Consider the following 17,684-nt stretch of genomic DNA (forward strand, 5'->3'; position numbering starts at 1 on the left):
AAATATCACTGCATTAATAATTTTGACCATTTTAGTCATCATTTTGTTGAAGATTAATTTTTCCTAGCCAATGACTTTCACCATGTCAGCTCTTGAAATTGCTTCACTTTAACTTCTTCCTCCTTAAATCTTGACATAAATCCCACTAAAGTTTGTATGGAAACTTGGATGATCTAAAGCTGCATCCTTGAAGAAATGTTCCCCCTTATAATCTCACAGACCGACCTCTGATTGGTTAATAATCCCTTGTTTTTCTTGAATAATAAATGTTGATATCGGGGAATTTTTAATGACGTCTTTATAGCAGATCAAAAAGTGACAAAGGCGACAAAGAAAAGCAGAGTTTAACTTCCATGTGAACCAAAATGCTTTCAGGAGACTTTCCAGAGTAACAAAAGTCAGTCATGTACAGACAAGAACTTTACAATAAATACATTATACATGAGCAGAGATAAAAACGTTTACAACAGTTTGAGGTGAACCCAACAGGACTTCAATGAGAGAGACAAACACTGTTAAAGAAGGCATGGTGTGACATGAACAGAGCCTCCAGTCACCTCACATACTGCACCCACCACTTAGTTTCAAGTTTTCACACCAGATCGAGTCCGTAACAGGAAGTGACGTGGGATTAAACCGCCAGATTACAACAAACACGAGAACAGAAAAACAATCAGAGACTTGAAATGGAGACAGACTGTGTGCGTATTTTACCCTCCATTTGGTGCTGATAGCAAACAGAAGGCCTCATGCAGAAAAGAGAACAGTGTGGGATTAAATAACAACGTTTAAAGGGAAATTCTGGTGTTTTACAATCTGGGTCATAAAATACCAGGCTTGACAGCCATTTAATATAGAACATATTACAGCTGGACACTTGGGATTAGAACCAGTTTTAACTTTTTAACAGGACTAACAGACTGCCTGCAAGACAATCTAGAGAATAGGAGGCTCGTCAATTTTTTTCCACGAGCTGTAAGAGTCTCTCGGCCAAAACAGGCAGATCTCACAGATCTGGGCTGAGCTCGCCAGGGTAAAATAATAAATCAAACTTTTCTTCAGTATATCCTATAATGGGAGAGAAACTGCTGATGGCCATGGGTCTTATAAATAAAAAATAACTCCAGTGAAACCTGATTTTAAAGATTAATGGCGGATGTTTTAGCTCTGCAGGAGCTCAGCCTCGTGATGCTACTCTGATGATTCTTTTGTTACTGATCCTTCCTGCAGTAATGGAATTTAACTGACATCACATGTCAATGTTTGCTAAATTATGTTAGCTGATACCGAAGTATAAATGTAGTTCAGACCTAAAACTTCAGCAGACCTAGGTCTGTCTGTCTGGGCTAAAACTCTACAAACTTACAGTATTCATAGACAATATTAAACATTTCCATATCTGCTGATATGATGATGATGATAAAGTTTTTAACCCATTTGAATCCAAAGCTGACTAGAAATACAAAGACAGCCTCTAAGGTGTAAAGGGGAAAATAATCTCAGAAACCAGAGTTTTACAAAAAATCTGCATTCCAGTTTTTAGTATGTCTTTTATTTCTCTTAGCCTCGGTGCTACAGAAGAGGATCAGAGACACCGAGAAAATATACAAAGATTACATTTTGAGAAAAAGTCAAAATTATATATTTTTTTTATATTTTCAGAATTTTGCCCCAATATCAAGATTATGACTTTGACCTCAGAATTCATACTCTAATCTTATAATTCAAATTTTAATCTTAAAATCCAAACTTTATTCTAAGAATTGTGACTTTAATCTTAGAATTCTAACCTTATTCTGGGAATTCTAACATTGATTTCAGAATGAAGACTTTATTCTGGAATTTTGACTTTAATCTTGGAATTCAACCTGTAATCTTAACCCCTTAAAGCCTGTTGTATCATATTTACTTACTTTACTTCTATACTTACTATCTAAACAATATGATCAATAAATCACTGAAAAACATCAGAATACAATCTGATAAATGATAAAAATGCCCTCAGGTGGATTATTAATTACCAAAAACACCTAATGTATCAAATGAGATACAAAAAATACATGTTAAATTTTATGAATTTTATTCTGGCTGTAATTTGTGTATTCAGGTTAAACTTCTGACATTTATCATAAAATATCATCTTAAATCTAAAAATCTGACTTTAATCTCTGAATTTAACTTTTTTTTTTATCTTAGAATTCCGACTTTTAACCCAGAAATTTCTGTCTCAAAATTCTGACTTTAAGATTAAAGCGTAATCTTATTAGTCTAGCTTTGACCCTAGACATCAGATGATAATCTCAAAATCCTGACTTTGATCTCAGTATTTTAAGGTCATTCCTGGAGTTTTGATTTTGAACTGAATTCCAACTTTAATCTCAGACACCTGACTGTTCTTAGAATTCTAAACTCATTCTTGGAATTTGCACTTTAACCTCAGAATTCTGACTTTGATGTAATATAAAACTATAAATTTATAATGCCAACTTTAATCTTTGAATTCAGGCTTTAATTTCAAAATTCTGACTTTAATCTTGGATTTTTTATCTTGTCTTGGACATTCTGGCTGTCAACTCAGAATTTTGTTTTAAATTTTTTTTTTTTTTTTTTTTAAAGATTTATTTTTGGGCCTTTATTTTGATAGAGGAGGACGGTGGATAGAGTCAGAAACAGGGACGAGAGCGGGGGAGAGACATGTGGTAAAGGGCCTCAGGCCGGATTCTAACCCGGGCCATCCAGGTACATGGGGCACGCCTTAAACCATTAGGCCACCTGCACCCCAGAATTCTGGTTTTAATCAGCGTTCTGACTTAAATGTCAGAGTTATGACAAATCTTTGAATTTTGAATTTAATGTTTGGATTCATTTCTCAATCTCACAATTCTGACTTTAAGAGAAAACTGTAATCTTATTAGTCAGACTTGGACCCTAGAAATCAGGCAATAATCTTAAAATTCTGACTTTGATCGCTGTACTTTAATCTCAGAATACTAACTTTAATGTAATATAGAACTATCATCTTATAATACCAAATTCAATCGTTGAATTCCAGCTTTAATTTCAAAATTCTGACTTTAATCTCAGACTTTAACTCTGGGAATTTAGACTTTGATGTTCAGAATACTGACTTTGATGTTCAGATTTTATTCCCAGAACTGGAAACAGAAGTTTGATTTTTAAAGAACATATTTTTTGCAGTGTGCCTAATCCTCATCCATCATCCCCTGATGCCAATCTTTATCTTGTATTTGACTAAACCGTCTCCATGAGAGACCCAGGTTGAAACTTCCAGAATTCCCCTTTAAGGAACAGCATGGCATCGTCTGTAAATCGGAGTAACATTTCCAAATGTTCATCGTTTTCCCCGTAGGATGATGAAACTGCTGAAACATGACGTCCACATAGTGCACAAGTGAAACCCACAGAGAGAAAAATGTCATTTTAGAGGCACTGTTAGGAACTTTTAGTAACTCTCCGTTTGTGCTTTGAGGGCTGATGACTGATTGTTTTTGGGGATTAAGGTGGTGATTTACCTTCGCTTGAATGTGGAGATAAAGCACATGACCAAGGCTGTGTATGCAAACACCGAAGCTGAACGCACAGGAACATGTCCTTATATGGAGATGTAACAGAACACCTGTACAAAACATACTCGCTAAATAAGGCATTTTACTTTGATAATACATAAAGAAACTAAAAGATGAATGTCATATTTGGTGAGAGTTTGGCAAAGCAAAAAGGAAAAAGTAGAATAAATTATATGGAGCCACAAACCTGTGACAAGGCAACAACTATGTTTTTTTTTTTTTCTCAAATGTGACCTGTAAGGACGAGACGGGAGTAGAAAGACATCGAAACGTGTGCGCATGCATGCACAAAGACGCACACTCGCTCACTCACACGCGCTCAAACACACCCAAAGGAAACACGGGACAGTACGGGAACAGGTTCACAAAAAGACACTGTGCAAAAAAATCATGTTTTCAGGTATGAAAACCAAACTAAAGTGAAGTCCGACATTAACGCCCTAAATACACACCCTGTTCTGCAGACACGTTGCATCTTTTAATGTACAGTACAGTCAGAAAACACTGGGACTATCCGTCATGCTAAATCCACCCTCGCTTTAGTCAAGTATTTTTTTTCCCAATGCAGAAACAAAAAAGTGAAAGAAATAAACGGTGCACTTTTAAAAAAAACAGCAATATACAGCCATAGATTTACATGTTTAGGAACATTTTAGTGTAGTAAAACAAAACTGAGGGAAAAATGAAACAAAAAGCAACAATTCACACCGCTTTGAATCCCTCCTCATCCTATTTTCATTCCTAAAGAACAATGATTCCCTTTCTCTGGACAAACAATAAAATATTCAATGAAAGGAGCGCTCAAATGTCGCTACAGGTCATGATTGCAGCCGTTTCATTGATTTACTGTAAATTAATCAGGAGTTGGATAAAATCGGGGTGAAAAAGCTTCCTCTCTTCTCTCCCGCCACCTCTCTGTTTGCAGGACAATCTCCTGCTGCCCCCTGGTGGTCTGAAGGTGCTCTTAATTTTACATTTCTGTCCTTGATTTCCTCTCAAAGTGACAGTGTGTTTGAGAAAAAATCTACCTGACCTAAAAACTACTAAATTAATCTCATGATTGTTCTCTGCTTTTAAATAAAAGCAAATAAAGTGAAGATCCTGGTCTGAATATTTCCTCCAGAGGGGAATACTCAAATGTTTGCATTGAAGCAGCTGACATGGCATTCATAATTATAAAGTTAAATAATAAAAGTCTCTTTGGGTGCTTTCACACCTGTAGCTCCAACAACATTGAAATGCCCTTACCCCGTTATGTCCAAGCCTGACTGTCCCATAAATGCCATGCCTACTAGTCACACTTTGCATTGTGGGACGGCTCAAGGCCCTTGTCATGTTCTAAAAAGACCAACAACATGAGTCATGGGTGGCCTTAGAGCAGGCATGGAAGGAAGTCAAATGTCTCTGTTGCATTTGGACATAAAAGCGTTTTTTACCAAACTTGCAAACACAAGAAATATTAAGACCCTCTTCCATGTTGTGGTTATATGTTTCAGTCTGATATTGCAGTCATTTACAATCGTTAATCTACACTCAGTCAAGACAAAGAGAAAACAAAATTTCAGAAATGTTTGCAAATTTATTGTCCGAATGAACTGAGCCGAGGAGGGAACACCTCACTATTTTGGAACGATTTCTCCACACGATCCAGGTGTGAAAGCACCCTAAAGCATGCTTCTGGGCCTGGCTATCTAAAAATTAATATAAATCCTAAATAATTTACCATTTATTTAACTTTTTAGACCTTCTAGTCTATATTTCAATCCAAATTTTCCATCTTGTAGTTTAAAAACTAACAGAGAATGTCTGTTTTCTGATTTGGCAGCTCTCTTAAATGTTCACTAATAAAGTAGGGCTGTCAAAAGATTAACGTTTTTAATCACAATTAACCATGCCTATTTTATCACATTTTAATTCACTATTATAGTTTTTATTAATTCTTTTAAGGCAATTTTGATTGCACTTATTTTTCTCAGTGGCATACGAAACTTTCTTACAACATATTTCTGCCCTTTGATTTTCTAATGAACCAATCAATAGAAAACAGGGAGAGAATGGACCAATCATATTAGCTCTGCCCTTTGTTGCTGTGCTGTTCTCCAGGGGATGTTTGCTTTGATCTCACTAAGAAAGTCCCAGCATTCTATCACATACACACATAATCTCAGACGACTTCAATCCCTATAACTCTACCTCAGTCTCTTCTACAGACTACATTTTTTTATTTCAAAAGTAGAAAAACTATTCAGCTATTCGTGCTAAGTTCACTTTGTTTTCTTTCTTTGACAGATTTTTAATAATTACTGTTAAAGCTCAAAGATGATTTTGGTCTTAGACTTTTATTATGTGTGTGTGTATGTGATAGAATGTTGGGACTGTCTTAGTGTGATCGAGGCAAATGTCTGATAGACAAAAGTACAGCAACAACTGGCAGGGTTTATGTGATTGGTCCACCTGTTTTTCAGCCCTCAGACTTTAACAATTTGTGTGTATGCAACAGAATGTTGGGACTCTTTCAGTGAGATCAAGCAAATGTCTCCTGGAGAGCAAAAACAACAGGAAGGGTACACATTAAGGGATTCCTGTCATTTTTTTTGGGCACTCAGACTTTTATAATGTGTGTGTGTGATAGAATATTGGGACTGACTTAATGGGATCAGTGCAAATGGCCCCTGGAGAACAGCATAGCAAGAAGGGGCAGAGCAAACATGATCACTCCATCATATACCTGTTTTTCAGCTGTCAGACTTTTACCGTTTATGTGTAAGTGACAGAATGTTGGGACTGTATTAGTGCGATCACAACAAATGCCTCCTGGAGAAGAGCACCAACAGAGAGAATAAATATTGTGCAATCCTCAACCTATTTTTTGGCTCATTTTTTTTAACAATGTGTGTGTATGTGATAGAATGTTGGGACTGTCTCAACAAATGTCTCCTGGAAAAGAGCAACAACAGAAAGGGTAAACACTGAGCAATCCTCTGCCTATTTTTTGACTCACACACTTTAAAATGTGTGTGTATGTGATAGAATGTTGGGACTGTATTAGTGAGATCACAACAAATGCCTCCTTGAGAAGAGCAACAACTGAAAGGGTAAACAAAGAGCAATTCTCTGCCTGTTTTTGGCTCACACACTTTTAAAAATGGGTGCATGTGATAGAATGTTGGGACTGTCTTAACGGGATCAGATCAAATGCCTCCTGGAAAACAGCACAGCAAGAAGGGGCAGAGCCATGTGTATGTGATAAAATGTTGGGACTGTCTCAAGAAATGTCTCCTGGAGAAGAGCAACAAATGAAAGGGTAAACATAGAGCAATTATCTGCCTTTTCTTTTTGGCTCACACAATTTTAGAATGTGTGTGTATGTGGCAGAAAGTTGGGACTGTTTTAATGGGATCAAAGCAAATGTCTCCTGGAGAATGGCATAGCAACAACAGGCAGAACTAACATGATAGGCTCATCCTCTTACTGTTTTCTATTGGTTGTTTTATCAAAAGATCAAAGAACACGTTTTATGAAAGTTTCATACGCCACAGAGAAAACTGCAGCACAGTTAGGATTTCTGCTCAAAATTAATACCTCATTCTCTTAGAATGTTTAAATGTGCTCACAGTTTTGAGACAACATTGACTCAATAGAACATGGTTACTAAATTGTGGGATTACTAATTATCAACCCAATTAATTAATCGAGATTAATGTGATTCATCCGGACAGCACTAATAAAAATTCGCATCTAATTTTGGCTGCTGTCTTTCTGGGGTCGTGAATATGCCTGAATTGGAGAAAAGAATGTTGTAGTTTTCTGTATGTGGAAATGCTGGTTTAAGGTTGGATTCTGGGGGATTAAAAACAAAGTTGATGAAGTGGAGCATGCTGGGAGTGAAATAAGACAAGTTAAACTAAGGTCAACAAGCACTTCTCTGTGGAGTAAAGGTGGGTTTTGAGGAACCACCGTAATCTTTCTCCTGAAACCAAAAACCTTTACGACGGATTGCTGTGAGCGGTAAAATCTTCACGCCCCCGCCGCTCGTTGATAAAGTGTCCCTGGTGACGCAGTCTGATGCAGAATGACGTACGAGGAATACACAGAAGAATCTAACACTAGATGTTTGTATACAAGGAGGAAGAGGAGGCGGCGCTGGCGGGGGAGAGGCATGGCCTTGGTCTATAAACAAACTTGAATATAATCGTGGTTATCGTTTGTCGTCATAATAAAAGTCTTTACATGGACGCTGACGTACAGACACGGCACAGACTGTACACGATGCTCCGTGGAGGAGGGCCTCGCCTATGCCTCCTCCCCTCCCGCCTGTCTCTGCTCCTCTCCCTCCGTTGCCTCCTTCTCCTCCGCCGCTACCGCCTCTGCTGCCGCCGGCTCCGGCTGCTGATAGGAGTCTGGTTCTTGGGGCTCTGCAGGCCCCTCCTCCATGCCGCCTCCCTGCCCAGCGGGAGGCTCGTCTGGCGGCGTGGAGGAGAGGGCGGGAGATGAGGAGGATGCGCTGGCTTTAACTGTACTTTCTCGCTCCTTCTCCTCCTCTCGCTCGCCATCCTCCCGCCCTCTCTTCCTCCTCCTCTTGGGGCTTCCCGGGGCCCCATCCACTGCTCCAGGAGGCATGGCGGGGAGCGCCATGATGCCACCATGTGGCAGGAACATGTGCGGGTACAGCAAGCCGTGCGACATGCCCGGGATCAGGAACGGGTTGAAGGTAAGATGGCTGCCAGAGCTGCTTCCCAGGTGAGTGGCTCCGAATTGCGCCCTGCTGGTGGAGGTGATGATGGCGGCTGACTCCGCCCCTCTTTTGCTCACATCTGCTGTTCCTTTCTCTTCCTTCTCTCCTGTAGAGCCAGAGGGGGCGGAGCTTTCTCTCTCAGATGGCGTCGTCGACGATGGGCTGGCTGCCTCTGTAGACGGGGCTGTTGTTGTGGTAACCTTAGCAGCAGATGTTGTCGTAGAAGAAGAGGAGGATGTGGAGCTTGGATGAGGTGGTGGCGGTGGTGGAGGAGCGTGAGCCATCATTGCGCTGACGCTGAACAAGGCATGCTGTGGGATCGCCGCTCCGTGGGGATGCGGGATGCCGTGAAGCATCATGGGTAACATACTCAGCCCATTCTTGGCATCATCTGCAGGCGCTGTGGCTCCACCCCCCTGAACAGCAGCAGAAAAACCGTGGGGGAACCCGGCTGCCATGATGCCAGAGATAGGGATCCCGGGGATCCCTCCACGGAGGTTCTGCATCGCCACCATGGAGTCCATGCTTCCAATCAAACCACCATTCATGAAGAGGGGAGGGGCCAAGCCCTGGGAGGCGGAGTCTGAGACAGAGAGGAGGGGCTTAGGCATCTCACTGCGAGGTCGCCGTCCTCTGCGCCGAGAGCCCGGGTCTATGTTGACGGGTTCTGTTAGGATCCGAGAGAACTTTCCCTCAGGAAGGAAACCCTACAGGAGGAGAGAAGACGTGGAGTTACTCCTCAGGAGACAATCGAAACAAAAAAATGAATAAATAATCAATTAATCATTTTATTATAGAGAAGACAACCAATCAGGTAAAGGCTCATTTACGCTCTTTGTTTGTGTGGATGTTAAAAAGTTAATCCACTAGAGCCATGGTTCTTTAATGGCGAGGCACGTTTAGGCGTGCAACCGTACATTATTACTACATTTGGCATCAATACGGTCCCTTAAGATTTTGGCCTGATCTTTGGTGTGCTCTGGGTAGATACAAAATTATTACATAAATGATATTTTTCTCATATTTTCCTCAATGGTCGATGCTAATGACAGTCAGTATAATTTTCAGGTCATCAACCATTAGAGCATAATTCAAATTTTATCAAACAAACCTCCCAATGATAAGTAATTTTTTTTTCAAAAATAAAAACCTCAAAATGCACTGTTCCACACTATTAAGCACAACAGAGTTTGAAAACATTTTATAGGTTGTAAAGAACTGAAAATGGTCAGCATTAGGAGGTCATATTTACTGAAATCAAAGCTATTTCAATCTAAAAACATCTTAACAGGCCAAGTTCCATGTTAACATAGGAGCCCTTCTTTGATATCACCTTCACTATTCTTGCATCCATTGAACTTGTGAGTTTTTGGAGAGTTTCTGCTTGAATTTCTTTGCAGGACGTCAGAATATCCTCCCAGAGCTGCTGTTCTGATGTGAACCTGATGTGAATCAGCCACAAATTTCTTCACAGTGCGATGATCACGCTTAAGTTTTCCTGAAATATCTAATGTTTTCATTCCTTGTCCAAGCCATTGCACTATTTGAGGCTTTTCAGCAGAAGAGATCCTTTTTCTTTTCCCATGTTGCTGAAACCTGTGGCCTGCTTAATAATGTGGAACATCCTTCTTAAGTAGTTTTCCTTTAATTGGGCTCACCAGAGATTGATTTCAGTGATCTAAAGAGCCCCGAGACACAATACCATCCTTGAGTTTAACTGAAAAACCCAAAAATTAATGTTTAGGACACTAAAATCTGAATTTCATAACAATTTGGAACGCGGTATAAAGAGTGCAAACCACTACATTAGAGCAGTATATCAACGCTAAGTAGCCACTGTTACCTGTGTTGGAGCATCTCCGTATAGTTTTAGAGATTCAATATGGTCGTACAACTTCCTACACCAGTGGTTTTCAAAGTGTGAGGCTGGCCTCCGCTGGGGGGCGCCACAGAGCTTCAGGGGGAGGCACGGAACCATAAATCTAAAAAAAAGGTGATTTGCTTTTCTAACCTCTGCTGTGCATTGAGCTAAATAGATAGACTTATAGTTACTATAGGGACTATGCTATAGAGCAGTGTTGCTCAACCAAAGAGCGAAATTTATGAAAAACACCTTTGCAAGAGCCACAATATAAGAGGTGAAAGTGGCAAAAACAGCTTGAAGTGGCAATGAAAATAGGTTAAATGTGGCAAAATGGTCAAAAGCAGCAAAAAATGGGTGAAAAGGGACAAAAATGGGGAGAAAAAGTGGAAAAATGGTCAAAAGGTAGCAGAAATGAAGAAGTGACAAAAAATAAGTGGAAAGTGACTAAAAAGGGCAAAATGCAGTCAAGAGTGGTAAAAATGTGCAAAAAAAGAGAGGAAACAAGTGGTATTTAATGGTAAAAGGTAGTTTAACTGGGCAAAAAGTGACAAAAAAAGTGAAAAAGGGCAAAATGGGAAAAAAATGGCAAAAAGAAGAGGCAAAAATTGGGGGAAAAAGAAACAAGTGGTATTTAATGGCAAAGGGTAGCTTAAATGGACAAAAAGTTGCAAAAAAATAGTTAAAAGAAGGGCAAAAAATGGGACAAAAGTGGCAAAAATTAGGAAGAAGTGGCAAAAAGACATCGCAAAATTGAGCAAAACATTTTGGGAAAAAAGGGATATTTAATGATGAAAGGTAGCTTAAATGGGCAAAAAGGTGAAAAAGGGCAAAAATAGGTTTAAGTGGGAAAAATGGGAAAAAGTGGCAAAAGAAGTTGTAAAATGGCCAAACAAAATATGAAAAAGGGGTTTTTAATGGCATTATAACTGAATAAGAGGGAAATGCAGATGTTTTAGGACATTTGCAAACTAAAATATCCAAAATATATTAATGTTAAAAATGTTTAAAGATTAGACATGAATGTTTGAAATGTTGTTGTTTAATTTTTTTTCAGTTTCAATCCTTTTTGTGGGTGGGGGTCCACCGAATGAATAATTTCTTCTTAGGGGAGGCTCACTCTTCCACACTTTGAAAACCTACACTATAGTTGTATAGTCATAGTAATCACACATGGTTCAACAGATTCCTGTGGCACACCTAGACTTGCCTCTTGCCACACTATTTGAGAACCAGTTCACTAGAGGTCACCTATGGGAACCAATAAGGGCCATAAATACTTTGAACATGTAAAAAGATTTTGTGCACTAAGTGAAGGTTTGCACACGTGCAAAAAGTATCTGTAACTGCAGACAACTTTGAGCATCTGTGAAACAAATCTGCAGCTACAATTAAAAAATGTTTGCACACAGAAAAGAAATGCAGCAGTAAAATTATTAAGTTCATAAAAATACATCATAAACCCAGAAATAAAAACCTCAAAAAGACACACCCCTGTCCAAACCTAAAGAGAAACAGAGGTTGTGTTTTACTCACAGAGTGTTTGACTACATCGGCCCAGTCTGGAGCTACAAAATATTCTGAGTTTGCATCGAGCCACCGGGAGAGTTCCTTTATGGCTGGAGCCATCGCACCACCAAGCTGCAGGATGAGAAACAGAGCTGAATTAACGTCTGTATCTATCAGGATTCACTGCTGTGTCTGGTTACCACTGCCTGTTTGAATATGGAAAGATAGATTTGTTAGATTCCTTACCCTTCGTCCCGTCCCTCTGTGGACCACAGGAACTCTCTCCTCCCCCGTCAGAGTGTTGATGTCCAGCTTGGTTGGATCTTTACAGCGATGCCGCCGCTGCTTCGGACGCTCCACAAAACCGTGCAACAGCCCGGCTCCAGACTGAAGACAGAGGAAGTCAAATGTAAGATTTATGACATTAAAACAGGATGAAATAGTTTAGAGATGACAGCTAAAGAGGCGATGAAGCCCAGAGAGACTAAACCGATCCGGATTCTCACGTGAGCAAACGCCGGCAGCTCCATGCTGTATCCTGGATTCTGTCTCAGCCACTCAATCAGGCCTTTACTCGCTGCCTCTCTGTCGATGGCTACGATCTCCGGCTGAGGAGGCGTCTGGGTGGGGGTAGGTGTAGAGGAGGAGGATGGCGTTGGGGGTCCGGCAGGTCGCTCTGAAGGGGAGGGTGACGGCGAGGAGGTGGAGGAGGAGACGGAGGAGTGGCTGATGGCCTCGACGCGGCCCTGAAGGGACAAAGACACAAACACAGGCAGGTTTTTTTTTTAACTTTTGGCTGCTCTTTAATCTTTTTTATCCCCCACAATGCACTGGGTGTGGTCACATCCACCTACCCTACACGCCCCTGCACCTACCTGAGCATCGGGCAGGTGCAGTCCTCGGTTCTTGGTGAACTCAGAGTACAGCGCCTCCACGTTTCTCCTCCTGCCCCTCCTCCTCCTTAGAGAGTCGTCTCCTCTCAGGCTCCCGTTAACAATCTGCCCCGTCACCGGGTGGATGAGCCCTGCCTGCAGGATCCCCGCCATGTCGATGCCTACGGAGCCCGTCAGTGGGGCGGTGATGGGCAGCGGCGGCGGCAGCTTGTGTCCTCCTCCTCCTGGAGCGACCACGGCCTCTACGGCCCCGCTGGTGGTGCTGATTTCTCCTGAGGACTTTGTCAGGTCGATGGCCGCTTCCTGCCAGCCGTTAATCAACATAGCCCCGGTACGGTGAGAGGGCGGCGCCACCACGGGGGCGGTGCTGCTGGAGCTGGTGGTGGTGGACGATGATGCTGGTTTCCCAGCCAGAACTTTAGCAGCGGCAGCAGCGGCCGCAGCTTCGTAGTCAAACCGCCGCCCCCCAGCTCGTTTGAGCTCAGGGAGGTAGGGCGGAGCCACCAGCCTCTCCTGTAAGAGAGGCAAGGAGGTGAGGCGCCAAGCTCCGCGCCCGCATGCCCCGCCCCGCGGCACGTACTGTCAGAGTGGACAGGGTGGGTGAGGGGGAGACAGGATGGGAGAGAGATGGAGGATTGTTAAACACACATATGGACCGAGACACAAACACAGACAGAGGAGCGAACAACCAGACTGGAGGGCAACGGCTACAGCAGGGATTTTCAAAATAACATGTCAGCTTCCTGCTGCAGTAAAGAACTTTTCCTGTATGGTTTCCTTGTTACTGCCAGTTTTTAGTGCCTGTAAAAAGTATTGACACCCTCGGATGTTTAACCCCTGTATTGAATTTAAAATCAATGACAGGGGTTAAAAATCCAAGGGGATAAATGCTTTTTATAGCCACTGTAATCCGCTTTGATAAACCTCTAAAATAGCCGCATCCTGCCAACAGGCTGAGTGCTGTCTTGTGTGAAGCCAGCCTTAGCTAACATTTTAGAACTGATGCCATAATACAAAGGTTTTTTTAATCTATAAATTAGGTGTCCTACTTATCTTCCATCCTAGGTCTGATATCAACATTTATAATATCAACATTAAACATCACATAGACGAGAGTCTTACAGGAAAGCAACACAGCGATGGTGTGAACAAGAGGGACCCAGTGCTGCCTTGTGGAAATCCAACATCTACTTTATTTTCTGTACTCCTATCAAACATTAAAGTATGCTGGTTAATAAAGGTTTTATGTGAAGAGCTTACACTGGTGCATGTCATTATATGGTCAAAAACAGAGTTAGCTTGCTCTAAAAGCTGTCCTTCACAGTTTTATTCCCTCTCTCCTTTACTTCTGTAATTCTCTCTCCACGAAGGAGTGAGTCAGCATCGTCTCTCCTGAGTCTGAGTAACAAAAGGCAGCACGACTCCTCACAGAATCCAAGAATAAGAACTTAATCTGTCTTGAATGGTTAAAATTGAAAAACAGATTCTTCTGTCTGTCTGATTCTGTTTCTTCTGTCAAACTGTTTTTTCTGACTCAGTTTCTACTGTCTGACTCGGATTCTTCTGTCTGACTCAGTTTCTTCTGTCAGACTGTTTTTTTCTGACTCAGATTCTTCTGTCTGACTCTGTTTCTTCTGTCTGACTCTGTTTCTTCTGTCTGACTCGGTTTCTTCTGTCTGACTTGCTTCTTTTGTCTGACTCGGTTTCTCCTGTCTGATTTGGTTTCCTCTATCTGACTCAGTATCTTCCATCTGAGTTGTTTTTTTTCTGCCTGACTTAGTTTCTTCTGTCTGACTCACATTTTTCTCTCTGAATCGGTATCTTCTGTCTGACTCTGTTTTTTCTGTCTGACTCAGTATCTTCCATCTGACTCTGTTTTTTCTGTCTGACTCAGTTCCTCCTGTCTGACTCGGTATCGTCCATCTGAGTTGGTTTTTTTCTGCCTTACTTAGTTTCTTCCGTCTGACTCACATTCTTCTCTCTGAATCGGTATCTTCTGTCTGAATCTTTTCTTCTGTGTGACTTGGTTTCTTCTGTGTGACTTGGTTTCTTCTGTCTGACTCGGTTTCTTCTGTCTGACTCGGTTTCTTCTGTCTGACTCGGTTTCTTCTGTGTGACTTGGTTTCTTCTGTCTGACTCAGTTTCTTCTGTCTGACTCGGTTTCTTCTGTCTGACTCGGTTTCTTCTGTGTGACTTGGTTTCTTCTGTCTGACTCAGTTTCTTCTGTCTGACTCGGTTTCTTCTGTCTGACTCGGTTTCTTCTGTCTGACTTGGTTTCTTCCGTCTGACTCAGTTTCTTCTGTCGGATCTGGCTTCAACCATCTCTGATAGTTTCTACCATCTCTTACTCAGTGTCTACTTTCTCCGAAACATTTTCTACCGTCTCTGACAGTTTTTACTGCCTGACTTGTTTTTGTACTGTCTCTGACAATGTTTATCGTGTCTGACTCATTTTCTACTATCTCTGAAACATTTTATACCGTTACTGACTCTGTTTCTACTGTCTTAGACTTGTTTTTTTTTAACTGTCTTCATCTCTGTTTCTATTCTTTCTGACAAAGTTTCTCCTGTCTCTGACTCATGTTTTCTGTCTCTGACAGTTTCTGCTGTCTCAGCTGCATTTCTATGGTGTCTGACAAATAATAATGTCCCAGATTCGAGGTTTTTTGTCTCAGATACGGTGTCTACTTTCTCTGACTTATTTTATACTATGTCAGACTTGGGTTTTATTCTGTCTTTGGCTTGGTCTCAACTGCTTGCGACTCAATTTGTACTGTCTCAGAAACAGATTCTACTGTCTAAATGTTGGTTCCTATTGTCTCAAGACGTTTTTTTTTTTTTGGCACAGCTTATCACAAGTAAACACTGAATTTTCTTGTGTTTTAACAGCCAGTGTCCATCCAGCTTCATTCTTAGTGCTAGAAAATCCATCTTTTTTATAGAGATCTGGATCATTTGGCTCAGCTCAGTAATGAGAGCTGTTTTTAGGCATCCAAAGAGCTCTTCATTTGGTACCAGTTTGGGTTTTCAAATGTGGACAATAATGGAAGAAAGGAAAAAGAAAGGAAACTGGCTCTTAAATGGGAGCCAAATCCTGTCATTCACTAAAGGAGCCAGATTTTAAAACCACAGCTAACTATTAACAAAAAAAAAATCAGCATTCTTCCTCTCTCCCCCACGAATGTTTATCAGAAATCCTCCCTTATGTTGACTGCCCTTTGTTGGCAACTTAGGAATAGTGGCTCTATTCCAAAAGTTGCCATCTATGGACTATTTGACTAAAAATAGGGAAGACGCCTCAGCTTCACCAACATTCCAACATCTGCCTTTGATGATGTCATCTTTTGAAGTCTTTATAGGCTTTAAACAGATGATGTCATCAAAACTTTTAAAACATTACAACCTTGCCTTTTGCATGCAGGCCAGTCTAATCTAACATAGCAGCATGTCCTTTTAAGGCATGCTTATGAAAACATGAGGGAGAAAAGCTGTTAAAGATGCTCCATCAGCCTCGTAGCTCGTGGCTAATTCACCACAAGCTGCGGACACAATTTCAGTATTCTTGTTGGTTTATTTGGTACAAGGAGTTTGCACTTTATTAGCATTTTAGCCTCATTAGCAGTAAACGAGGCCCCTCTTGTATGAGCCATGGCGTGGGTTTGTGGACATAAATATGAACAGATGACAGATGTAAAGGTACAGCAGGGAGTTTAACCATTCTTTTATCCCACCAAATGCTTGCTCTCACCTTCGGTAGTCTTGTGAGGGGTGGTGGGATGGAGAACCCGAGTCCAGGACCGGTCTGCTGTAGCCTGGGCTGTCCTGGGACGGAGCTGGAGGCCGTGGTGGGGAGGAAACCGGCTCGATGCTGCTGCTGCTGGGATAAACTGTTAGCCAGGCAGGAGTTAGCAGGGAGCGACCCACCGGGGGAGTCGTACTGCTCGCTTGACGATGGCCACTTTCCCTTCAGGATGGCGTGACAGATGCTGTCCAGGCGGTTGATGATGACACGGTCCTACAGGGAGCAAGACAACGATACAGATTACACTAGAACCATGATGGGTGATAAGGATGTATGCAGGATATTCAGACCCCTTTACTTTTTTTAAGTTTTGTTATGTTTGAGCCAAATGCTATGGTTGAAAAAACATGAGCATCAGACAGAAACGGAACAAAACTGTAAAAACTGAATGGGTTCTGAATACTTTCTGAACTGCAGATATTTATTTATCTCTAATGCAACTAAAATGATGAAAATTGCAGTATTTTGCTTCTTAACTATGTATTTATTCATGAATTAAACTTTAATTCCATAATTTATTAAATTCCAAATAAATCATTAGTTTTCTACTATTTTTTTTCCTAGTGTAGGAAAAGATGCTGTTTGTAAAGGTTGACATCAAAAGCATAAATCTTTTTGGTGGAAAATTAAATGTTTTGCTGAAATCCTATAAATGCATGTTAATATATAGCTTATTTGAGGAAAATAATATTATCTGAAAGTAAAAAAAGTGACACATCGAGCTAAAAAATGTTGCTTCTTTACAGCTGTTTTGTTGCTCTGACAACAATGTTTGCATCCAAAGTCACACCAAACAAATCCAGCACATCAGAAATAAAAGTCTGTACCTTTGGCCACTCAGAGAAGGAGTAGAGCGCTTTCTCCTGCAGCAGCTGAGCGATGGTCGGCTCTCTGCTGTCGTGGAGGCTGTCAGGAATTTCACATATGGAGATCGGAGCTGCAAACCTCGGGCTGCTAGCGTAACCCTCGGACACAGACACTGAGGAGGAAGAGGAGGAGAACAGGTCTGAGATCAGCACAACAGAAAACATTTCTTAACATTTGAAAGAACGTTAAATGAGCAGCCCAATCAGCCTCATTTAAGGACAGAGGTGGTAGATACAGGTGTAGTTTAGTTTAGACAATCACGTAAACAATGGCGGCCGGTGAGGAGATTAGCATGGATGAAGGTGTGACGGCAGTTCATCAGAACTGGATGACTTTTCTTTATTGAAAAAGAGCAAAGAAGCAGACTGAAAGAGGAAAAGATGTTTCTGCTCTTTCTCTGACTGAAATTAGCAAGAGTTTAATTTACCAA

The 17,684-nt window shown here is 41.2% G+C and overlaps 1 protein-coding gene across 2 annotated transcripts in view; it reads right to left on the reverse strand.

Annotated features, from left to right (window-relative positions):
• Positions 1-296: 296 nt before the first annotated feature.
• Positions 297-17,684, reverse strand: part of chd6 (chromodomain helicase DNA binding protein 6) — a 124,206-nt gene continuing 106,818 nt past the window's right edge. For both annotated transcript variants that reach the window (XM_041783748.1, XM_041783749.1), the window contains 7 exons: positions 17,215-17,366; positions 16,334-16,600; positions 12,568-13,164; positions 12,199-12,438; positions 11,939-12,079; positions 11,720-11,824; positions 297-9,029 (listed from right to left, as the gene is read on the reverse strand). In XM_041783748.1, the coding sequence (XP_041639682.1) occupies positions 7,881-9,029; positions 11,720-11,824; positions 11,939-12,079; positions 12,199-12,438; positions 12,568-13,164; positions 16,334-16,600; positions 17,215-17,366 (2,651 nt within the window). In that variant the 3' untranslated portion in view covers positions 297-7,880. The remainder of the gene's footprint in view (positions 9,030-11,719; positions 11,825-11,938; positions 12,080-12,198; positions 12,439-12,567; positions 13,165-16,333; positions 16,601-17,214; positions 17,367-17,684) is intronic.

This window comes from Cheilinus undulatus, linkage group 3, assembly GCF_018320785.1.
Source record: "Cheilinus undulatus linkage group 3, ASM1832078v1, whole genome shotgun sequence".
NCBI lineage: Eukaryota > Metazoa > Chordata > Actinopteri > Labriformes > Labridae > Cheilinus > Cheilinus undulatus.